The sequence below is a fragment of the Cenococcum geophilum genome (genome assembly GCF_001692895.1).
Source record: "Cenococcum geophilum 1.58 unplaced genomic scaffold K441scaffold_14, whole genome shotgun sequence".
NCBI classification, from domain to species: Eukaryota; Fungi; Ascomycota; class Dothideomycetes; order Gloniales; family Gloniaceae; genus Cenococcum; species Cenococcum geophilum.
In genome coordinates this window covers 2,398,007-2,421,987 of record NW_027137572.1, presented here as the reverse complement: position 1 = coordinate 2,421,987, position 23,981 = coordinate 2,398,007, and the positions used below count along the sequence as shown (strand labels likewise).

Genomic DNA, 23,981 nt, shown 5'->3' with positions numbered 1-23,981 from the left:
TAGGGAGAGCTTAGTATAATATAACGGGCTTAGATAAATGCCTCTAAGACAAAGCTTATAGATTGCCACTATATAAAGATACTAAGCTAAAAGAGAAGAGGAAGAAGAAGAAGGCCCTTAGGGGTTGACGTAAATACAAAGGGATCGCTAATGCGCTAGTGGTAAGCGAGCCAATAGCGATTTTCCATCCCAGGGATGGAAAATCCTGATTGGTTAATAGAAGTTAGGGTCGGTAGAATATGGCAAAAGCATGGCAGAATTTGGCAGGTGACGCGCCCTAGCACCGCCACATACACGCTTAAGATTAGAGCGGAAACTAACTTAAAAATAGGGCCTCTGCCTCCTTAGCTAAAGTACCTTAACACTCTATTAAACCTCCAGATATAACATAAACTAGGCAAATAAGGATAGATTTTTAACCAGGTAATGTTAATTTATATATACTAAAGTGCTGCCAAAATTTTCAACTACTACTCTAAAAACTCTATCTAAATTGCCTAATTAGGAAACGCTGATAGCGCGCTGTAGTCTTGACCTTGATTTGGGCAGCGCAGCGCAGCTAGCGGTCTTGATTGGCCAGCCCGCCCGCCGCCAAGCCCCAAAGCCGCCGAAGACTCGCTATTGGACACCTTGGGAACATTCATTTCGTTCTCGACATTAATAGTTTGTTGAAGGTGAGCCTCTCCTCAAGGCTAAACTAGCCGCAGCCATAGTAGCTACGAACTGTGGGCGAGACCTGAATGGACCACTATGGTGTACGGATTTGGAGATATTTTTGAAATCATACACCGTTTTAGCTGCCATCAAGCGCCATGCCGGGTCTTCTATTATGGTAGAATTATATAGAGAGCTTGCCTATAAACAACAACTCAACCAAACAAAGGAAACCATCACTCTCTCTATTATATTCCACCCCCCTAAGGGGACTTCTGCCGTATAGTGTATCCATAGCCACACGTACTGTATACCAACTCCACCCCAATTAAATATCCCCTAAGTAGTAATGTCGAGGCCTCCACCTCTTGCGTACCGTGGCGTATATTTATATCGAAAGGATGGCGAATCTAATAGAGGCAGGGGCTGTGGGTAAGCAGCTCAGCGCCGCTAAAACCACGGCGTTTGACACCAAAACGTGGTTTTTCTTTGTCGTAGGCTAGCAGTCGTAGTGCAACGGCCGTTCCTCTAAGTCGTTGACGGCTGTAGTTTTGAGCGCTGAGGTTCGAGGTATTCGGATCGAGGTTGAGTCGTGTTTGTATAGACCCTGTGTACGCGTCGGATTCGATTCGATCGGTGGATGAGAGACTGCCTTCCTCTCTCTCCCCCTATTGTGCGTGGCCGCTCGTGCCGTCGTCCACTCGAACTTGTCTTAGCTTCTCAATACAAGTCGGTTCACCACTCCGACAGGTAAAGATACTAGACACCGGACACCACGAGAAGGTGCGAGTCCATTCGTCCGGCCGGATTTGGAGATGCATGCCCAACTACGCATGTCCAACGGCACCTTCCGGCGGCATTCCCCATGTAGTCTAAGGGGAAACGCCATCTGATGATTTGACGATTCAGTCGGGGGAAAACTTGACTCAAGATCCTCTGAACCCGCATCAACCCCAGCCCTTGTCTCCATACTACCTTTTGAAAGTGCTGCGAAAATCGAGATTAGGCGCACGCATGCACTCGCTTTACAAAAACGCTTCTACAACCACCAAAAATAAGTCTTTAATTTATAAAACTAGTAGATAGAACTATAAAATAGATACTACTTTATAATTTTTAGATGCGTAACAGCTTAGTAAATAACGTGGTTGTAGAATTTTAGTAGTTCTATTTACCAGTTTTATAAAATAAGACTTATTTTTAGTGGTTATCCCTTGCATCAAGATAGTGGCCCGTGCTTAGCCAATTACTATTGCGAAAATCCGATTAAGCGAGCCTCGCCTAAATTTGATGCTGGGTGAGGCTCGCTTAATCGGATCCTCGCAACAGTAATTGGCTAAGCATGGGCCACTGTCTTGAGCACGCATCCATCTATGCAAGGGTTAGAAGCATTTCTGCCAACAAATGCATGCAAAAGGTAGTTTTCCCCGCATTGTTTCTCAGCCCTTTCCCCCACAGCCTGGAGCCGAGTGCATTAAGTTAAACGGTGCTGACAGGGGGCTGTGGCTCAAACTAGGGTAGACGCCGCCGACTCAGCATCGATAGAGCTTCTTCGTAGAAGATGATCCTGGTACCAGAGGGCGCAAAAGAGTTCCACATATAAACGGAAGCTCTCCCAACATCCTAGTTCCGATTGTCTAGTCCCAGTCTCCCTCAATTATTTCATTGTTGTCCAAACTCTTGAGGAAGGATTCCACTAGGGGCATCTGGACTTTTATTTCGTGTTTCAGTGTTTATCTTAATTTTCTCTTCACCCAGCACACCTCGAAAGGCTATCCTCATTCACTTTCCGTGTCCCCGCGCCCACCATCTTTCTAACCAACCTCGCGATCAAAACCTAAGACCATATGGCCTCAGAAGAAAAAGTGGATCCTGTCATTATGACCAAAAAACACGAGAACATCCACGATGTGCATGTTGTCAAGAAAATCCACGCCGATGGTGCTGTGGATTTAATTGACGCACATGCTATTGGTGGTGCGGTCGAGGAAATGCCAAAGGGTTACTACTATAGCCCTCAATTCATTGGCACTGTAGTCGTACGTTCAAGTTGTATTTGTTGGCTGTATTCCTCGCTGATTATATGACATAGGCTGTTTGTCTTGGGAGCATATGTGCGTTTCTGGGATGGGTGTTACCGGCAAACACTCTGTGAGTCATATACGATATCTGTGTTTTAATGGGCCACTATACGTATTCTAATGCTATCCTAGATCACTCATCAATGAGGATATCGGGCCCTCCCAGGATCTTAACTGGGTGGCTACAGTATGGACCCTGGGAACTGCCATCGGGTTCCTGCTTGTCGGTCGTCTTTCGGATATTTTTGGTCGTAAATGGATGGTGATGGGCACTTCGATTCTTGGACTCGTTGGTTGCATTATTGGAGCCATGGCAAAGAACATCGACACTCTTATTGGCGCCAATTTCTGCAATGGTTTGGCAGCTGCTGGACAGCTTTCTTTCGGCATTATTCTGGGAGAACTTGTACCGAACAAGCAGAGAGGCCCTATTATCACCCTTGTGTTTCTATCGTCGCTGCCTTTTGCTGGTGAGCCATCATTAGAGAATCACTACTGAGAAAAGTTCTAATAGTGTTATAGTGTTCGGACCAATCATCGCTCGGTCGTTTATTCTTCACACCACTGCGGGATGGAGATGGAGCTACTATCTCGGCATTATCATGTCTGGATTGGCCATTATCCTTTATCAGTTTATGTATCACCCTCCTACCTACGACCAACTCCACGTTCACGGCAAGACCAAGTTTCAGATGTTCAAGGAACTTGACTTTGTTGGCATATTCCTCTACGTGGCCGGCCTGGTACTCTTTTTGATCGGCCTCTCATGGGGAGGGAGAACGTATCCTTGGAAGAGTGCGGCGGTGATCTGCACAATTGTTATTGGTTTCTTAACTCTAGTTGCTTTTGGTCTCTATGGTAAGTTGAAGGGGTATATGCTTTGGTCTAGCTCTCTAACAGAAAACAGAGGCGTTTGTCTTCAAAGGACAAGCCCTTATGCCGCTGCGCCTTTTCAAGAACGTTGGTTATGTTGCAATTGTCATGGTAGCCACTATCGCGGCTATGGTTTACTATAGGTATGGTATCAACAATGATCTTCTATCATATTATGCTCACAGATTTCACAGTTTGACCATCCTTTGGCCAACGATCATTGGTACAGTCTACACTACGGATGTAATTAAAATTGGTTGGCAATCTGTAGGTTCTGCTTTGTAACTCGCTCGGCGTATTCTAATGCCTTGTTAGTCTGTGATTGGTGGTGGAATTCTTCTTGGCGAAACCTTCGGTGGCTTCGCTATCACTTATCTGCCGAAAGTCAAATGGCAGGTTATCATCCTCAGTATCATGGCTACCGTATTCTTGGGTGGGCAAGCTGGCATGGCTGCTGATGCACACACAACTTTTATTGCACTCGGAGTTATGGCTACTTTTGGTATGCGCCTATTATGTCCACAATTGCTATTCGTCTACTAACATGATCCTTAGTTATCGGCTGGATTGACAGCACTACTTTCTCTGGCGTGACTTTGCTCTACGAAGCCCAAGATATTGGTCTCGCAACGGGTGTTCTGGGCAGTATCCGCGCCGTCGGGGGAGCCGTCGCTCAGGCTCTATACGTCAGCATTCTCAAGAACAAAGTCTCGACATACATACCCGAATATGTTGTTCCAGCCGCAACTAACGCCGGCTTACCAGCGTCGTCGTTGCCGGCGCTGTTCGCAGGCATCACTGCGGGCAATTTGACCACCGTTCCTGGTATCACGCCAGATATCATTGCTACCACTGGCGCGGCTGTCGCGCATGCGTACCTCAGTAGCTTCCGCGTTGTATTCTACGCCACGATCCCGTTTGGATGTCTGCTCATCTTCTTTGCCTGCCTGACGCCGAACTTTGAGAAATACCTGTCTCAAAATGTGGCCAAGCGTCTACAAAATATGGGCAAACTGGATGGAGAGGGGGTGGATGCCGAGAAGGAAGTTGTTTGAAGATATTTCATATGATTATTGCGTATGAACTTTTTGCATATATGGTTTTCTCTTGAAAATCAGAAGCATACTATGGTATCAGGTTTCAGCCAGGCAGGTATCACGAAATGACTTAAGCTGGCTGGTAGGTAGAGACACAGAATTGTACGAGTGATCTGTTCTATTCAAGGTGGCTCTCGAGGGTCTATATATACACGAGGAAGATGCTAGAATAGGAAAGGAGGGAGGTACAGGCAATAGAGATACGTACTAAGACATACGAAATACGAGGGTAAGCACTAGGGTAGTCTTTACATAGGGTACTAGACATCAAAGACAATTGTAATACGGTCGAAAGCTACCTCCGTGGCCAATACACCCCCTTAGATCTAACGTAGAGCGGCAGAGCTAGATTACCGGATTAGGTAGTTAGGATAGACGACCTGGTGGTGAGCTTTGCTGCTATCCGAGTGTTAATTTACCAGATATCTAATATCGCGGAGCCCTACTACATTAACAAATTTTTAATAATTTTGCTTTAAGAGAGCTTTAGTTAGTCCATCTATAGCCATTTCGCTTATTAGTACCCACTATATAACGAAGCTTCCATTTTAGACCTCTTGGCAAAGCTAAAATTAATAAATATCTACGTGTCGGAGCTTTATAGATACCGTAGGAGTTTTTTTCGTTACGATCCGTACTAACTGCTAATTATTACAATTAATAATAATGTCCTATTCTAGGTCGAATCTAATGGCCTTAAATATCCGCACTATATACTTAACCTCCCTACTAACATATAAGAGAGCTAGGAGTTCTACCTCCGTAGTAAACTTAGTTACTACCTTTTATTTAGTTGCCTGCTATACTATAGGCCCATTAAATAAGCTTATTAAGAAGCCCTGTGAGCTCCAACGTATTAAAGCATTATTAGTAAAGCTAGCATTAGAAGCAGCTTTTAAAACCTGGTTTATCTTATACGGTGTAATAGTAGAGAACTTAAGAGCGAGGTATCTAGTATCGTAGAGATAGGTAAGTAATCTATTAATCTCCGCAAGATAAGCTAGTAACGGATTTTGCAAAAACTCAGCCAGCTTACTAACAGAAAAAGCGACGTCTAATTATATAGTAGATACAGGATACATTACAGAACCTACACGGCGTTAATATCCTTTCATCTGATTCGGTATAGCTTCTCCTTCATATAGTGTTAATTCCTGGCCCGATAGTGGTATAGCTAATAGCTTTAGATATTCTAGATAGTATACTAAAACTAGCTTCTTAAGATACTAATCTAAACAGAGCTAGAGCTTTCCCTTTTATCGATCTCACATGACATAAGTATTTAGGAATAACGTGAATTAAGGTATTTTACGGATCTCAAATCGATCTTATAGCTGCTTTAGAATATCCTCTATCTACTATTAACAGCTCAGGTGTCCTATAATTAGGATATTGTTAATATAGAAGAATATAAAAATAGGTTTAGTAGGGTATATATAGAGATATGGCTTATCTGGTACCGCTTTTAAACCCATACTTTATAGAGCAGCAGATATTTCCAAAAACTACAATTTTAAAGATTTCCGTAGTCTATATATTACCTTTCTTAAACGGAGAGAGAATCTAGGTAGTAGGTCTACACCCTTAGGGGGAATAAGGTAGACCTTATTATCAACTAAGGCATTAATAAAGGCGTTAACGGCGTTAATCTATATAACGTCTAGGTCAAAGCTGGCGATAAGAGCGTAGAGCAGACGGAAGGTCTAATAGGCTGCCGTAATAGCTTTAACCTCCTCTTATAAGACTGCTTAAAGGTCTCCACAGACAACTAGATGAGCTTTAAATCTCATAATAAAGCCATCCGAATCTTCCTTATACGTAAAGACCTATATAGTAGGAAGTCGATAAACCTTCTTAACTAGTCGTACCTCATCCCAGGTATATTTTCCTATTAAGGCCTTTATCTCAATATAAGCAGCTACTTTAAACTCCGTAGCGTACCTATAATTAAGCATCTCTTTCTATAACTTTAGTAGTAATAGAAAGTTATCTTAATGTCCGTATGTCTTTATAGCAGTAGTATAAAACACGTAAGCCAATGGTGTCGTATCTAAATTAATAATATTATCACCGTTACTATTTTAAACTATAAAGGCTCGTTATTATAGATCCTAATTTAGCATATCTTTCTTCTTTACCGTAGGCCGCTTTTTACGGCTAAAACGTCTCTTACCTCCTAATAATAAGCCTACTGTTATCTAAGGTTCGGAACGAGGTATAGGGTCTATAAATGGTAGTTTAGTGACTTTAGAAGATGACTAAGTAGTAGATAATATCTATAGCGTAGATACTACCGTAGATAGTAATTACTAAGGCACCGAAGACGCTAATAGTATAGACGGTTCTAGAGTTAGCTTTAGGGTAGGTAGCTAACGGAGTTCTTCTATTAAGATCTAAATGCTTTTTAACGTAGGAGTAACGTTAATACTTGCCAAATACGGCAGTCTTACATCCAGTTCTTTATCAAAGTTCTCCATCTAGTCCTTATTACCATCTTAAAGATTATCTAGTAGGTTCTAGACTTACTAAAAACGGTCCTTTTAAGCCTATAAGATAATAAGGTGTTCTAGTATTTCGGGAAATTGATATCTCTTTAACTTATTAATTTATATATTACAAGATCGGATAATACGGTTGGTAGTTAGTATCTATATCCTATAAATATTTAACGCTTCCATACCAATAAGATAGCCTATTTAGGCTTATAGCTTAAACTTTGCCTTCCTAGGAATGCTATATTTAATAAGTATATAGGTTAAAGATCCGGCTATACAAAGCCCTGCTAGCCATAGCTTCCGTTTATACAGCATCTTAAATAGGGTTTTCCAGTTAATGGACTTAATAGGAGTTTAATTAAGTAGGAACACTGTAAGGAGTATAAACTCGGGCTACAAATCTACGGGTAACTTTGCTTTAATAATAGTAGTCCTTACTTATTTGGAAATAGCTCTTTCTAACCTCTCTATAAATCTATTTTAAGCAGGAGTATCTAGTGTTAATTACTTAATAACACCTCCGTTAAGCTAAATAAGGTTCTTTACCCTAGCGCCTATACCTTACTCCTTATCTATATACTAAATGCGGATACCTTAAGCATCAAATTTCTTCGCAAATGCTATCATTGATTCAAAGAGTGGAAACAGCGTCTCTTACTTATAGTTCTTAATAGGAAAGGCACGATGGTACTTTATATAGTTACACTAAAAATAAGCTATATATGTATCTCTATTAAACCCGTCTTCTTCTATAATAATATCAAAGTATACACGTTTAAAAGGGTAGGTTCCCTTTATGGATATTTTGTGAGATATCTACTATGTTATCTTTCTAAGAACATATAGTTCACAAAGTGGTACACCATACAGAGTTCTTCCTCTGTCTGTCTTAACTACCTTAACCCCATCTACCACAGTCGGCAGATAATCCACTAACTCTATATCGTAGTATAGTAAGCGCTGATGCCATACTTTATTATATGCTGAGGTCTTAAAGAATCTAGTGGACGTAGCGTAGGCAGTAGGAGTAAGTGGTAAGTAGGCAATGGCATCAATAAGGTAAAGACCTCTATATTCCATAAAGTTAGCGAATAGGCTTCTGTTATTCTTATAGCGTAAATAGTTTATAGATTAGTCTATAATTACTCCAACCCTATAAAGCTTTACTATAGATATCAGATTAATATAAAAATAAGGAGCGTACGCTATATTCCTTAATATCAGATACCTAGTTAGACGTTATTCGCCTACCTTAATGGCCAAGTTAATATTACCGTATTTATAGATTTCTGCTCTAGAATCTCCAGCCGTTGCTATAAACATACTTAGCTTAAAGTCACGGAAGTATCTGATATTGTTGCAGAAGTGGGTGTCTACTATAGTATTATACCCCCAGGCGTTAATCAAGGACAGATCTGGATGTTCCTACAATAATAACGATAAGTAGGATGTTATTATAGCAGCTGCTGTAGCTTAGGGCCTATCCAGATCCTTAATCCTTTCAGCAGAAGCTAGAGACGTCCTTAACCTAGGGCCTTCCTTCTTAATCTGCTTAACCCTTTTTTTATAATACTGCTTATTTATTAGGCCCTTAAGCCATTCCTAACACCTCTATAGACACTCGTTATTTGGTACAAAGTTTAGACCTTAAAAAGACTAAAATAGCTGCTTATAATTCTTTAACTTATAGGGTAAACTACAAGCAAAACACTTTACTTTAGGTAATTAAGAAGGTGCTAGGGTAGTAGACGTTATAGGATCTGCAGACGGCTGCCCTAATAGTGTAGTATGGGCGTTATATTCCGTATTTGGATGCTTATAGAGGAGGTTAAATTCCTTAATTATTATCGATATTTTAAGCTTCTCTAACCTCTTCGCTACCTTCTAGATAAAGGCATAGTATAGAGCTGGACAGATCTTCTTACAGTCCTAAACAAAGGCTTATATAACGCTGCTTTCCGTTACCTCTATCAGCCCTTCCTCTAGCTCTTCGCCGTTCTGTATAATAGTGATATAAAGCTAAAGCCATAATTTCAGAGTCTAACGTTTAGGCCCTTGTTTCCTTTTTTTAAGATCGTCCAATACCATCTACTATAGCATAGCTTAAGATGGCTTTGCTACCTTCCTTAACTATCTTATAATTAAATATAGTATAGTAAGGTTCTTAAGATATCCTAAGAAGTTGGTGCCCACGGTGGTATACAAAAGTACTGTAAACGTGTGGAGCTTCTCTTCCTGCTTTAGGTAATCCTGTCGTTATAGCTTATAGAGCTTAAAGAGCATTCTCTATATCTTTAAAGATTACTAAGGTTATTATTCTTGTTAACTTAATAACCTAGGTATAGTTATTCCAGTAGACGCTAGAGTTGCTGCTAGAGCTATAGGGTCCGCTACTAGTGCTACAGGGTCTATAGGTGCTGCTATAAGTGCTATAGGAGCTGCTAGTACTGCTATAGGAGCTGCAGGAGCTGCTACTATTAAAGGTATAGCTAGCTCAGTATTTTACTTAATTTTGTTCTCCGTCTTATCTAGGTTAATATAGTCCCAGATCTTCGCAAAACTTGCTTCTTAACGGATAAATTAAAACTATATAGGCCAGTCTTTCTAGGTTAGCAAAAGAGGGTTCGTAGAGTCCTTGGTTGCCATAGTGGCTCTTGTTTTAAGGTTCTTTTAAGGTTACGTAAAGAGACACGCTTACGCGTAAGGCACGCGATATTTCGTGACGAACTATGCTTAAAGAGGCTTAGTAGTAGTCGTTTGGCCACTAAGATCTCCCTAGTGCTTAGAAGGTTACCAGGCTTATAACTTTCAGCCAGGTAGGTATTACGAAATGACTTAAGCTAGCTGGTAGGTAGAGACACAGAATTGTACGAGTGATCTGTTCTATTCAAGGTGGCTCTCGAGGGTCTATATATACACGAGGAAGATGCTAGAATAGGAAAGGAGGGAGGTANAGGNAANAGAGATACGTACTAAGACATACGAAATACGAGGGTAAGCACTAGGGTAGTCTTTACATAGGGTACTAGACATCAAAGACAATTGTAATACGGTCGAAAGCTACCTCCGTGGCCAACATCAGGCATAAGTTTCGTTAGCATGCGTAGGGCTTGGCAAAAGAATTCCTCTTTTCTCATTGGTTACTTTAAAAGATTATTGGTCGGATGGCCTGTCTTATCCTTGTCAATAATCCATGTCAGACGGGACGTACTAACGAAACTTATGCCTGATACCGTAGTAGCATTGGAGGATAATTGACGAATGATAGGGCAAGTGTTTTGTCGCTTACCGGTATTCTCGTAATAAAAAAAGTCCTCCCGCTTTCAATACACAGCTGGCAAGGGTCCCAAAAAATATTGATTCCAAACCCCACAATCACACACGCACACATTCTCCCAATTTCTTCCACCATACCTCAGGAGCGTCCCCGTGCCATGACCTCCGCCAAGTCTTCCAACCCTTCCAAACCCTTCGACCCTCAACTCACCATGCCTCCCACCCCCAGCACCCCGGCCGCCAACGTCCGCGCCCTCATCGACCTAACCCACACGACGCAAACCCTCCTCTCGCACTTCCAGTCCTCTCTCGCGCCTCAACCCTCCACCCCATCCACATCCGCCTCCTCGCCCTCCTCAAACACATCCTCAGCGCCCACCACAAACCCCCTCGACGCCGCCCGCACCACCGCCACGCTACTGAAATCCCACACCACGACGCTCTCGCTCCTCCTCCTGACCCCGCCCCTCAGCGCGCCCGCCATAAGCCGCAAGATCGGGGACGTCAGCGCAGGCTGCCTAGCCGCCATGGTCGCCGCCGCGAGCCCGCCCACCGCCGACGCAGCACCAACACGACCCGACATCCCCGGCCTCGCCCGCGCCGAGCTCGCCGCCGCCGTGCGCCGCGTGCTGAGCGCGTGGAGCGGCGTGCTGAGCTGCGTGCGGAGCGGGGCGTCGGCGGCAGCGGGGCAGCAGGGCGACGGCGGCGACGCGGCGCGCGGCGCGATATTAGCGGCGACGGGGGTGGTGTGGGAGGGGTGCGACGCGCTGGTCGGGCTGTGCGAGGCTGGGGTGGTGGGGCTGGCGGTGCGGCGGGCGGAGGAGTGGCGGGGGGTGTTGCTGGATGCGGTGGTCGAGATGAGGGAGTGGGGTGAGGAAGCGGACGAGGATGGAGATGGTGATGAGGATGGGGGGGAGGGGAGTGGGGAGGAGGGCGGGTTCGAGGTGTTTGGGGCGGCGAATAGGTTGGGGAAGGGAGATGGAGAGTTGAGAGCGTTGCTGGAGGCGAGCGTTAGGAAGCTGAAGACTGTGGCGGTGTTGTATCAGGCGCTTGTGAAGAGGCGACTGAAGACGTTCCCGCCGCCTTTCGCGTCGGCGCCGTCGTCAAAGGATGGCGATGCGGATGCTGCCGCGGCTGCTGCTGCTCAGCGCGTGCAGACACTGGATGAGCTCATGGCGCTGCTGAAATCTATCCCCGAGTCGGTGGATGAGCTCGCGAGCGCGTTCTATGATCTCGACGGCGACGAGGCAAAGGTGTTGCTGAAGAAATGCTGCGATGATGCTGTTAGAGCTGCTACAATCGTTAAGCAGAACTGGGATGGGAAGGACGATGAGTTCACGGCATGGTCTGGGAAGTGGAAGGACGCCATGGGAACTTCCTAAGCTTTGGTTCCAGCCCAATTTACTAATTGAAGAACTCAAGCGAGCATTACAAGACGCAAAATCGAGAGAGAAGACACCTGAACTATCCTCGCCAAGCTCTGCCCGAGCCGTATCCACCTTAAAGAACCGAAGCAAAAGCATGCCTAGAAGAGAAACACCGTACAAGCTACCTTGTGCTACAGACTGGTTTTTTTCTGGCCGCATAGAATTTAAACACCCTTTTTGTCTACCGTCCGAAAACTGATAGCTACCATTGGCTCCAGTCTTTCCCTCCCGAAGACGTCCTTACTAGTACAATTCCAGAATTCGCCCCAGCAGCTATTCCACTCCATGCCCCGCTTAAATGGCCAGAACGGCAACGACGAGACCCACAACAGCGGCACCAACACCCACCATCTTGCCCTTGACATCGGCAGCGGCGTTGGTGGTCTGGGCCGCCGCGACACCGGTCCCAGAGGACGCAGGGGAAGTGATAGTGGCGGTGGAGGCAGCTCCGGAGGCAGCGGCGCCGCTCATTGTCGCGGTGGTTCCGCCTGTAGAGGCGGAGCTGAGAGCTGAGGCGCAGATGGCATTGCCGGCCGAAAGAACCTCTGTTGGGAAGTTAGAGATGGCGGTTAGAGTGAGTTGAGAGGTCGAGGAAAGCGGGGCGAGTGGGAGGTTGTCCGGGAGGGAGTGGCATCGGGTCGAGATGCGTCAAAAAGATAACTGGACATACAGGTACGGCGGGTCCAATTGGAAGCTTTAGGTAGAGTGCAGCTGGCTACTGTATTGAGACAGAAAAGAAGAAAAGAGCACGTACTAGCAGCATCGTCGGCCGAGCACGACTTAGAGATGCACGGCGTGACTGAGGCGGTGATCTTATCCTTACCCGTCGTGCACTGGCAGACGGTATCGCTAGTGGAGCAGCCCGAGTCTTGGATGGCGGCTGCGAAACAAGCAAGCTGTAATGCAGTCAACACAGTCAGCTCCTGTCTCACTGCTCTGATGCATCTTCTGCAAGATGGATTTGTTTATGGCATTGGGGGCGTGCGGAATTGGCTGCGCCATGGAGGACGATCTCTTTCAAAAATTTCCGATTAGAGGAGAATTAATGACGTACAGAGCATGATGGCAAGCCGCTCACGTCTTGAGCGCTGACAGCAGCGAAAGCAGCGCAGAATGCGACGATGGAGGTGGTGAACTTCATTTTGATAGATAGAAGAGTAGGCTTTCAATTGAGATAGAGAATCAGGTTGGAACGAACGATAAAGGGTCAATTGACAGTATACGCGGGTGGACAGAGCAATCAGAGAAGGAATAGGGTGGTGAAAAGCAATTATCGAGGTTGGGGCTGTGGCAGTGGACAAAGAAAGTGAGAAGTGTTTGAAGCCGGAAGCATCTTTCTTCGTAGCAGAACTAGCGTCAAAGAATAGTAAGGATGGAAAGAAAGGGTGAAACCAAAAAATACCCGTTGTCTCTCACTCGACGACTGGATCACTCAGCAGATGCTCACTTTAGGGGAGCCGCAAGCAGATGATTGATGCATCTTTCCCAGCCAAAGGCTCGTAACCAGCCGTCATAAACTTTCCACAAAGTCGTGCAGAGCGGCAGGGGGCGATCCGCACGCGCCAGAGAAAGCACAAAGCTAAAACCCGACTCGCGGGGTCAGACCTATCATGCCGCCTCTTTCTCGTCGCGCAGATCAGGGGCATCAACCTGCTTTTGCTTGTCGGGGCTGCCAGGGGCATGCAGCTTGTCGGGCCTTTAAGGCGCCCTCTTTTGGTTGGCCGCCGCACCCAACGCCCAGCCCGCCGGTGGAGATATTGGCTGCACGTTTAGGCACCCCGTTGGCTGGGTGCGTGTGCTACCCGCGTATTCGTGATTGCAACCTCCCAATCGCACAGCCGCGGTGCTCCAAGAAAGACTGCTCTCGCACTTGACTCGTGCCTAGCTGCAAAGAGCCAAGAGCCAGCTCCGGCTGCGGGAAACGTTAAGCGGTGCAGTAATGCGTCAATCCGGCGTATCAACGCTGCAATCCTACTCCACTGCTGTGCATATCAGCGTCTCACTTTAAAAGTCAAAGCAATATGACGCATCACCGAGTCCCATGCAGTGAGAGATGCATATACTGTTTTACAAGTTGCCGTTCTTTACACAACTAGTTTGCATAGTAGTACAATGCCAATTCATTCTTGCCCAGAGTCACCCCCTTCCAATATGCCGCCACCCGACCTGAGCAAACCGCCCGTTCCACATAGGCGTGGTGACAGACGAGACAGCGTGCACCACACTCCCGGAGAAGCACAAAATAACATACAGACCCGCTATATGCCAGGTGCGTTCGAGCATGATCACCAAGCAAGGGAAAAAAAAAGGTAACCGTAACCCATCTACTCCAGCCCACTCCGTGTCCTGTTACCCACTACCCTCCTGGACCCCACAAATAAGACAAAAGTATATCGCAAAATGCAGCCACAGATATGTGGAAGAAAATAGATTGGCTCAAGGACAACGTCCAACAACAGATGCAGCAGCCGAAGCTAGGTATTGTGCAAATGCGACGCTACAACGTGTTTAAAAAAGAAAAGGTAGAAGCAGAAAACAACGATATCGTAAGGGAAAATAAATCGTAGAATTCTTGTACTGCTTTTGTTACCCACACGCCAAAACATTAAGAAATGAAACTCCAAACCCAATTCGAAGGCGAAATACTTCGTGTACGGTCTTAAGTATGTAACAGAAAGGAAAAAAGTGCAACTTTGTTGCTTCAAAACATCGCCCCATCGGCGATGGGATGTGGTGGCGATCCATTCGCGCCGCCAAAGGGGTGCGGTGGCATAGCTGGGTTTGATATCACCGGAGCTTGGAGGTTTGCTTTCGCGTGAAGGCTTCGTCCTTCGCTCATAGACTTGCGCAGTTTATGTCGTGTTTGGCGGGGACGATTGTCGGTCTCATCAGCCGAAGCTGTCCTGTATGGTTCCGCGAATGGAGGTTGCGGGGGCTGGACAGCTGTGTCGTGGGCTTCGGAGCGGCCAAACCCGAAGCGACGCCTCATGGGGTTAAGGGGAGGAACGGGTGGAGGTTGTTCTAAGCCACTCCTAAGAGAAGCCCCAGTTGGAAGGTCGATCGTATCCATCACCGATGTCGCAGAGATGAAGACCGGCTCGGAGATGTCCGACTTCTGTATCGATTTCTTACGATGTGAAACAACTCTGCTTGACGGCATCGTACCGTTAGAGCCGAAAGATGAAGCAACTGGCGTGGTGGAAGCTGAAATTGGCGGTGTCGAGTTGGCCGAGAACGGCGTAGGAGACGGTGATGGACGGAAAGAGTTGACACCAGGGCTTACGGGCCCAGGAGGTGGACGAGATGACAGTGGCAAGCCTGGAGACAATCCTGGCGACAAACCAGGCGTCGGACTGTTGGCTGCAGGAGATAGTCGAGGAGACGAACCCAGCATCGGGCTATGGCCTACTTGTAGAGGATGAAGGGACTTCTGATCGAAGTAATTAGCTGCTGTTGACCTACTGTTACTCCGAAGTCTTCCTTGTTGGGGAGCAGCCGCCGAATCTTGCGAGAACTCAGGAGACGGGGATGCGCGGGTGGACGATGTCATATGCTGAGGAATCGATGGTGACATGCTGGAATAGACGCTGGCACTGGATCCTGTTCCCTCGACCATTGCCTTCTCCAAGTCATCCCGATACCGTCCTGTCCGGCTCCTCGAGCGGCCAGCTGATACCTCGGAGCTTGAACGATTCCGCGTTGAGCTCCTGCTGGATGCAGGTGGTGAACGACCCTTGGTAGATCTAGGATCACGGCTGTTCTCCTCACTGGCACTGCGCTGTAAACGCTGTTCTAGTTCTCGTCGTGCGTCTTGTTCACTTTGCTGTGGAACTCGTGACGGCTTCGGCCGCGATGCCGGTCCGCGCTGGCCAACCCTGTCTTCTTCTGACCTCCAGTAATCGTTCGCATAAAACCTCTCACTGGATCCTGCAAGTGACGTAGTGCTTGTACTAGCCGACAGTCCACCCAAACCCAACATCTTTATAGCTTTAGGTGCAGGATCTTGCTTGTTGTTTCCCGTGGCCATGGAGTCTCGACTTGACTTGGATCGCAGCATTCCCAACGCATTCTTGAGGCTCCCTACGGCAGGTGCTGGGCTGGCTGACCGACTATTATCCGAGTCAACTTTATTCCTAAGACTCTCCTGGATTGCTCGTTGACGCTGAGCAAGCTCGTTCGCAAATGCTTCCCGCTCCTGTTGCGTTTCGGTGCTGGCCCCTCGAGTGTGCTTTTTCTTCAGTTCTTGCTCCCAGTGGGGAGTGTTAGAGTCTTCAGAGCCGCCCGGATTAGGATATTCGCCATTGGTAGCGAGAATCCCGGCGTTCGACGAGCGGGCCTTTGGCTTGTGCGAGTCTGTTGGACTGGTCGAGCTTATGCTATCAGCTTCTCCATAGTATGCACCGTCAAAATCCTCAAGATCCCAGGGGTTAGAATGGCTATAGCTTGAATGCGCAGGAGTGTCAGCCTCAGAATTTGGTTGCCCACGGCGGAGCCCAACATCCTGTGTTCGAAGAGCCAAGGGAGCTACGGGAGCATCTCCACACATAGAGGATACTGAGCTAGGGTTGCGAAGATGTTGTCTGACAAGACCGCTGAGTCCACTATTGTTGGGGCCAAGAGTTGGAGAATCAACATCAGTGTCAGACTTGACAACGGTTCCCAATGAAGATCGATTCTCTGAAATCTGGGGAACCGCATCGGTAGATGGGCGGCTCTGCAGTATGGTGTGGTCATTGGCCTTCTCTAGTTGAGAGTTGTTGCGAGACCGTAGAGCAGGATGCTCAAGGATAGGAGGAGCAGGCCGGGTTGTTAGCGGCGCTGGAGGCTGAATCCCCTGAAGCCGACGATCCAATTCGGAGAGCTTCATAGGCTGTGTCTTGTGAGCAACTTCCTCTTCACTACTATCACCAGGAGAAGCGAAGAACGTGGTACGCCGCTCTGGCACTGGCTGCTGCTGCCGAGGGCTCTGGGTAGGCCCAGTCCTCATTTGATTGGCGGCATTTTGAAAGACAGAAAACGCTGATGGGGCTTCTTTCTTTTCTACCGGGGCGGACCTCAAAAGATCGGATGCACCAAACTCTGCACGTTTTCGTTGTTCCAGCTCGGCTCGCTCCCGCAAGGTTGGTTTCGCCGGCCTGCCAGGCCTCGGCGGCGAAGCTTGCCTACCCTGTTGCATTTGCTTAAGGCGTTGCGCATATTGTTGCTCATCAAACTGTTGTTTCGGCTTGTTGAATGCGCCCATCGCAGTGGCTTTGCCTCGATCATTTGGCTGTAGAGCAGACTGAAGCGCATTGTTCTCATCACTATCACTTCCTAATGGACTCATGCCTCGATCATTTGGCTGTAGAGCAGACTGAAGCGCATTGTTCTCATCACTATCACTTCCTAATGGACTCATGCCTCGATCATTTGGCTGTAGAGCAGACTGAAGCGCATTGTTCTCATCACTATCACTTCCTAATGGACTCATGGGAGGTGATTGAGGATGGGATATTACTGGACTTGAGCTGGAAGATTGCGAATCTTTCCCAGTACCGATTGACCCAAAGTTGTTCATAGGGGCAGAGGGCGTAGGGCTTCCCGCTCTAAACTGTGCTCCTGGACGGGCAAAGCGATCGTTGAGATTCGTCGCGCTCTTAGCCTGGGAAAGGAAAGGTGGTGTAGATCTCCCAGTGGGAGCACGTTGCTTTTGAATCGAGTTCAGTCTGCTCATTGCTGAGGACTGTTGATCATGAATATGTTGATCTAGGCCTTGGTCATAAAGTCTCCGCGCTTTCGTAGTAGAACGGTCGAGTCCCGTAGTTGGTGGTATTGGAGATGGTGCGCTTGGAACTGCTGGCGAAGAAGCAGAGACCGAGCTGGCGCCTTGAGAAGCAATAGATGTGGCCGCAGTGGACGATCGGGTATTTGACGGACCAGAATTTGTTGAAGAGGATGTCTCCCGTCTCCGGTTGTATCCTGAAAGGGATGGGGAATAAGACACGTCTTTCACTGGGCTTGATGGTTCGGACTGTCTAATGTCATCTGCCTTCTCGTCTTTCTCCGGGCTGCTCAACTCTTTTTCTCTTTCTTTCTCCCGTTGTTGGCGAAGTTTCTGGAAAGCAGACATTGCGACATCATCGTCGTAAAGCGCTCTTCCGCCCATACCATTACCACTACCCAAGCTCTTCGAAGATCCAGATGCGGGAATTTTGTATATTTTCTGACGACCACCAAACAGCACATTTCCTTCGCCAGGTCTTGCTCTGCTCATGACACTGCCACTCTGGGAATCATCATCCGTGCCATAGCCATCGATAGAGTCTTGTCGTCCAAACGCAAACGGAGGTCGTATGGAGCCATTGATAGATGAAACCTCGGCTATATCAGAAAGGCCGCCTGGGACAAAACTGAAGTCATGTAGACGGGACTGCCGTTTTGGTTGCAAAACGCTATCGTCGCTTGCTTTTCCTATCTTCGAGTTCGGATCGTCTTGTTCTCTTAACATGCTGAACCGAGCGGAAAGGTTAGGCATAATCAAGCTCGTGCGGAAATTATCGGTTGAGGGCAGAACCGCCGTGAGATCCATTTCGACCTTTGGCTCTGGCTGTCCTTTCTTCCATTTTTTTGCCTTCTTTGTACCCGATGTTGCGAGAGGGTTGACTGACGTATCGTCGGGCGCATTCCTTTCTTTCTTCCTGGTCAGGAAGCGATTCATTGTCGCCTTATGTAGGTTAGTTAAAGTTACTTGGCTAAGCGGTCGTCCGCGCATCGAGCTCTTGCGCGACCGCGGGACAAACGACTCGCTCATATTATGTTGAGAGAACGTACAAATTGTATGAGCAACTTGAGCAGGGGTTGTCAAGGCAGCAAGTGCGGAAGCAAACGTTCATCCGATAGAGCTCCCGCTGCCCGTTTCTAATAAATTATCCCACTGTTCTGCGAGCCAGTTTGGCGACTTATAATTTTGGACCAAACTGTGAATGTACGAAGGAGATGCGTGTTACGCTCTATATAATTGGGAGACAAGTGGTCAGCAATGTACATAATTCACTCAGGTATGCGGTCAGCCAAGTCCCTTCACGGTCCTACCAACATCCAGGAGTTGCAGATATGGGAAACGTACAAACGATTGGCAGAATCCCAATTATATTCCGAAATGAGTCGCGGGGAATATTGTCTATTTGTGACAGCTTGTGGCGCGGTGATTGTAGGCGTAGGATGCCGTCTCCATGCAAGCGCAGGGCGTGTGCGAGCAATTCAAAGAGAATTGAAGGTATGGTACAAGGTTTGTGATCGAATATGGTGAGGAATCAAGGTTGAATGAACGGACGCTGGACGTGCAGCGGTAGGGTGTATCGACAAGGAAATTCCTGGGCCAAGGCGAAATCGAGGAGCAAGAGTTGCTGTCCGGGGGTCGGTGCGTTAAAAAAGATTTGGCTGGACGAATGGAAAGGTGAATTAGAAAGAGCGTAGGGAGTAGTGGGCTGTGGAGAGAGAGAGAGGTAAAATTGACGCCAGCGCGCGACAATGCAGTGAATGGAAGAGAAGGAATGAAGGTCTTAGTGCAGGCCAACGAGCCAGAGAAGGAGAGCGATGCTTGGGGGTGCCTGGGTGCTGGTGCTTGGGTGCTGGGGTGCTTGGACTATGGGAAACACGTGAGGAATGGCTCTTGACAGCGAGGGTGTCCCTGGGTGACCGGGAACAATTTCCACGTCCCGGAAATTACCACATGGCGCTTCATCACACCCAAAAAAAGGCCAGCTGAAGACCCGCGGCAGCTGATCTCAGAGGCGGGACGATGATCTCTTGGGAATCTGAGGACGCCGTGGAACAAGCCAATTCGGTCGCGTCGAACAGCCGTCGAACCCCGTTGCTGCCGCGCTAGCAGAGAGCGTGCAGCTCGGAAGGCCTTGGCATGCAAGGTACCAGACTCGACCGACTTCACCGACACCCGGCAGTGCCTGAAGCTGCACTCGCCGACAAGGAATCACCGACTCGCCACGAGCTCGCCATGGCCAGGAGTTCTGCTTCTAACAGCCTGGGGTAGAGAAAGGTACAAGTCTCCCAGCGTCCAAGCGATAAAAGACTCCCAGAGGCACGCAGCAACAATCTGCGGAAACGCTCCGGCAGGCGCCTCAGCCGGCTGGCAGCTGCCCGATCATCTACGGCTTACTGCTCCGAACCGTTGGGGAGAAAGAGTCTGCACAACAGGAAAACTAACTTCATCAGCGACAGCCCATGCGTCTTTTGTCCGCCGCCGTCAGCATTCCTGTGCGATTATTCGAGAACTCAAGTGTGCTGGCTGTGCGGGCGGTTAACTCGAAAGGGGCCTGTGAGAACGTGGGAGAGAGTCTTCCATAATTCCATCCAAACGCCGGCATATCTAGCAACGTGCATAAAAGCGAAGTGCAAGGCTCGTCCCCCAACCGATGCCAATCAACGGCCGTATGGCTAGGCCTTGGCGTGCTCTCTTAGGACAAGCTTCCCCAGCCTACTCAAGCCCGCAAAAGCCACGCGGCCCTTGCGGTCTTGCCAGAAACCCCACGCAGCATCCCGAGATCACTTGAAGCTGCGACTAGCATGGATCACTCTACGCTGCTCTTTATGCGTCGCCACAAAGAGCCTCCACGATCGACGTCCCTTTGCTTGGTACTCTGCTACACGACTGGTGTCTTAGTCCAACGAAGGATGTCGACATTGCTTGTGGTCATGTCTCCGTTTCATCTTTCGCCAACGAGGCTGCCCAAGCGCACAGGAGCCGCTTACGTGTGGCAACACCGCATGCGACATGCCTAATCACATCGCAGACTCCCCCCAAGCCAGAGTGAGGGGTAAAGCAGTTGGAAATGGGATGGGTCATGGCAGAGGCTGCTTCAGATATACGCCTCAGCCAAACGAAGGTTTTGGTCTTTTGACGAATGATCAAAAAGAAACCTGTGGACATAACAAAACAACGGCTGGTGTGCAGATCGGCAGTCTCGACTGGCCCAGCCTACCAATTACTGTTTTCAAAGTCCGAAAAGGCCGCCACTCTTGATATGATTGTGGGGAGAGCTTTATTGGCAGGCTTCCGTCTAGTGCCATTTACATCGGGCAAGGAGGGCCGATATGGCCAAGATAGGAATCACGAGAAAAGGAACCACGACAAAAAGAAGATAATATTGGTTTCCATAGCCTTATGAGTTAATGAAGAGAAGTCTATGGGACCGACGATCAATGTAGGGAGATGGAATGTGTTCCGAAACCCCTTGGAAATTGCTTCAGGATTGCCACTTTCGCCTACAATTGCGGCATGGTGCGCCACGGCGTCATATCGTTCCAAAAATGCGTTAATATCATGCGTTTGACTATCGCGAAAGCTTTTCTGAAAGGGGACGCTCGTCTTTCGTGTGCCCGGTAGCCGGGCCAACGTCGATGTGTCTAAAATCCTGGTGGTTTCATGTTTAAAGACTTACTGATATAGCATGTAAGCATGAATACACAATTCTTTCCCGGTCAGGACTCGATCAAACCGTTATTTTACCAGGCAAATATCATAGTCGCTTTCACTTCGTCAAGCAATCCCTGAACAAATGGCGAAATATATTGCTCCACGGTACCGCTCTTCTTACAAAAGTTACGTCCTGCCAAGCACTGAGAAATGAAACTAATCGTCAACATACCGGAATCGCCGAGGTACTCCAAACGGGGAGCCCTCAGATTCATCCGTGCCGCGGCTTCGACTTGAACCGAGCCTTGGAACTTCAGCGCGTTTACGTTTGCACGGATTGGTGTTCACTCGAACGGCATACCAGCTGCTATCGCAGATCTCTCGATTAAATAGATCTAACTACATTCTTACAATTCATCCTTTGCCGACGCTCTATTGCCGCCTGCCGCCTGGCAGACAGCCGGAGTGCCAACCTCCATTCTATATACGCATTTCTCCTCTTCCACAATCTTCCAGATTTCATCCTTCTCTGCACATGCCAAGATGACTTGAGTGCTACGGTTTGGTCCGTTCCAACAGTGCTGTCCATTTTCATATTTCAATGCGTAACGCTCGCCCGATCCAAGTCCCTTGCCATCAGGAGGGAGGTCTTCATCCACAGTGATCTCGTCAATGCGTGCAAAATTGCCCATATTAGTGTGCCCGCCGCCTTTATTAGATTTTTGAGTGGTTTTATCCATCCAGCAGAACTCATAAGTATATTCACCGGATTGCTTTTCTACGCATTGGCCCTTGAGGGCACGGAAGACTTCATCAGGACCATAATCTTTCTCCAGATCCTCTTTGTGTGACCTGAGCTCATTGCGATCATCTTCAAGCTCCTTTTGGGCTGCGGTCAGTTGCTGACGGGCCTCTATGACCAATTTAGAATCTGACGTATCTGTGTGTGGAGAAGCGAGGATTCCATTTTCGATAAGCATAATTCGAAGGTCTCGCAGCTTTTGATCGAGCCAGTCCCGCAAAGGTTTAGGAAGGTATTCTTCGAATTGATACACTGTAATATGTTTAATGCCACTGAAGCTTGAAATGTACATAGAATACAACTTACAGACTTCAACGTCGTTGTTCTCCGTGCTCTCGAATTCTTCCCAGTTGAGGCCATTTTCAGCATCTGACTTGAGCATTTCATCAAGGTCCCTATCATGTGCAGGATCTGAATCTGACCCCTTGTCCCGAGCAGCATAGTCTTCCCATGCCTTGACGGCCCTCTTGACGCCTTCGTCGTTGAAGTTAGGATTGTATTCCTCTTTGAATGTCGTCAAAATACCCTCTAGCTCTTGAATTCGTGCTCGCGCAACATCACGCTCAGACCGTACTCGTGCCAAATTCTCTACCAGTTCGGTAATCCTTTCTTTCGCCAAAGAACCCAGGACAGTAATTTTGCCACCTTTCCCAGGTCCCTTGATAACTTTCCCCCTCTCCCGCCTCTCGACATCGGCCAACTCCTTCTCCAAATTCACCACCTTCATCTGCGCTCCTTCAATTTGCGTGCCAAGTGTCTGTATTCTATCCTCGACTTCTTTCCTCAACTTCGCCGCATCCGAGACCAGCTCTTTCCTCCTCTTATTTGCAGCGCCCAACGACTTTTGCCTCAGCTCATCCTGCTTCTTCCATTCCTTGCCAATTTTCGCGCAGCGATCCTCACATTTTATTCCTCCGACACCTTCCCATTCATCACTACCATCGCAACAAAGGTCATAATCGCACACACCGTCGTTGACAGTCGTAAATGGTATATAGCTGGGCATATGCCCTTTATTTTTGCAATAGTATCCCGGTAGGGCCAAGGTTTCGTTGAAAACACCGGCTGTCACCTCAGACGGAGATGGGGGAGAAAGTGGGGAGATGTATGTGCATGCTGAGGTCCCAGGTTCGTCAGAGCCATCAGGACAATCGCAGTAATCGTCATTGATCCGGGAAATGGAGAGTCGGATCGAGGGGTTTGATATGCACTCGAAGGTATCCTGCCCCTTATAAAACTTCGCAACTGGTTAAGTTCATTAGCTTTGGATTCCAATACAGCTTGTAGAAATCGGGATGGATGATGAATGTTCACGCACATTCCGGACCCACTCCTCGGGGACGCGGTGTCTCAGAAGCCTTGATGGCTGGCAGCGTAATAACTGAGCACAGAAGTGCAATTGCCTCGAATTTTAGCTTCCCCATTTCGAATAGTGGTCAAGAGATCCTGGGGGTAGCTGTGTTGAAGAGCCAGATTTCGCTTCGGAAATGCCAAGGGCTCGCAAAGGACGCAAACATGTCTCACAACACGTGAACCGGCGGGATGTCCTCAGAGAGTCAACCCGTAGAAAGTTAACCTTACTCCACCACAGAGCTCTGAATTGAAATTTCTCAGCTCTTTATTTAGCTTATTCGTTAATCTCCATTCTGCATCACTAAACTATACTTCCCTGAAAGTTTGCCTGGTCATTCTGCTTTATCGAACAATTTCTCCAATATTTGTCCATTTCTTCCCCATTTTGGAGAATAGTAAATTCCACAACAACCACTGCAACCACTGTGAAAGCCACCATTGTCTTTGAGACCATGTAAGCGTCATTGATCTTGTCCCTACGCGATGAATAGCGATAGTAGTCGGAGATGTC

The 23,981-nt window shown here is 47.6% G+C and overlaps 5 protein-coding genes across 5 annotated transcripts; 3 read left to right on the top strand and 2 right to left on the bottom strand.

Moving 5' to 3' along the window:
• Positions 1-2,534: 2,534 nt before the first annotated feature.
• Positions 2,535-5,018, top strand: K441DRAFT_715273 (fungal trichothecene efflux pump; the record flags this gene model as incomplete). Its single annotated transcript, XM_067653969.1, has 8 exons — positions 2,535-2,693; positions 2,747-2,805; positions 2,868-3,205; positions 3,258-3,593; positions 3,643-3,751; positions 3,803-3,875; positions 3,924-4,110; positions 4,164-5,018. 8 exons carry the CDS (start codon positions 2,535-2,537, stop codon positions 4,661-4,663), a joined length of 1,761 nt encoding a protein of 586 aa, XP_067505781.1. The 3' UTR covers positions 4,664-5,018.
• Positions 5,019-11,165: 6,147 nt separating this feature from the next.
• Positions 11,166-11,846, top strand: K441DRAFT_516608 (uncharacterized protein; the record flags this gene model as incomplete). Its single annotated transcript, XM_067642115.1, has 1 exon — positions 11,166-11,846. A coding segment is annotated over one exon (681 nt), but the record flags the coding sequence as incomplete, so codon positions are not given.
• A 183-nt stretch (positions 11,847-12,029) lies between these two features.
• Positions 12,030-12,587, top strand: K441DRAFT_58659 (uncharacterized protein). Its single transcript, XM_067644638.1, has one exon. It carries the CDS (start codon positions 12,202-12,204, stop codon positions 12,484-12,486), a length of 285 nt encoding a protein of 94 aa, XP_067505779.1. The 5' UTR covers positions 12,030-12,201; the 3' UTR covers positions 12,487-12,587.
• A 2,017-nt stretch (positions 12,588-14,604) lies between these two features.
• K441DRAFT_553222 (uncharacterized protein) lies at positions 14,605-18,600 on the bottom strand (the record flags this gene model as incomplete). The annotated part of the gene is made up of 3 exons (XM_067643179.1): positions 14,605-15,782; positions 15,825-17,231; positions 17,370-18,600. The coding sequence occupies 3 exons, from the start codon at positions 18,598-18,600 to the stop codon at positions 14,605-14,607; spliced, it is 3,816 nt and encodes a 1,271-aa protein (XP_067505778.1).
• A 3,063-nt stretch (positions 18,601-21,663) lies between these two features.
• Positions 21,664-23,580, bottom strand: K441DRAFT_657697 (glucosidase 2 subunit beta precursor). Its single transcript, XM_067648225.1, has 3 exons — positions 23,436-23,580; positions 22,424-23,362; positions 21,664-22,369 (listed from the first exon to the last, which is right to left on the bottom strand). Exons 1-3 carry the CDS (start codon positions 23,539-23,541, stop codon positions 21,723-21,725), a joined length of 1,692 nt encoding a protein of 563 aa, XP_067505777.1. The 5' UTR covers positions 23,542-23,580; the 3' UTR covers positions 21,664-21,722.
• Positions 23,581-23,981: the final 401 nt, after the last annotated feature.

Bases quoted from the DNA above. Each gene is read 5' to 3' on its own strand.
- K441DRAFT_58659 (XM_067644638.1), top strand. From the start codon at position 12,202: ATGGCCAGAACGGCAACGACGAGACCCACAACAGCGGCACCAACACCC.
- K441DRAFT_657697 (XM_067648225.1), bottom strand. From the start codon at position 23,541: ATGGGGAAGCTAAAATTCGAGGCAATTGCACTTCTGTGCTCAGTTATT. The intron at 23,363-23,435 runs GTGCGTGAACAT...GAACTTAACCAG, and splicing joins CCGAGGAGTGGGTCCGGAAT to TTGCGAAGTTTTATAAGGGG. The intron at 22,370-22,423 runs GTAAGTTGTATT...AACATATTACAG, and splicing joins GAACAACGACGTTGAAGTCT to TGTATCAATTCGAAGAATAC.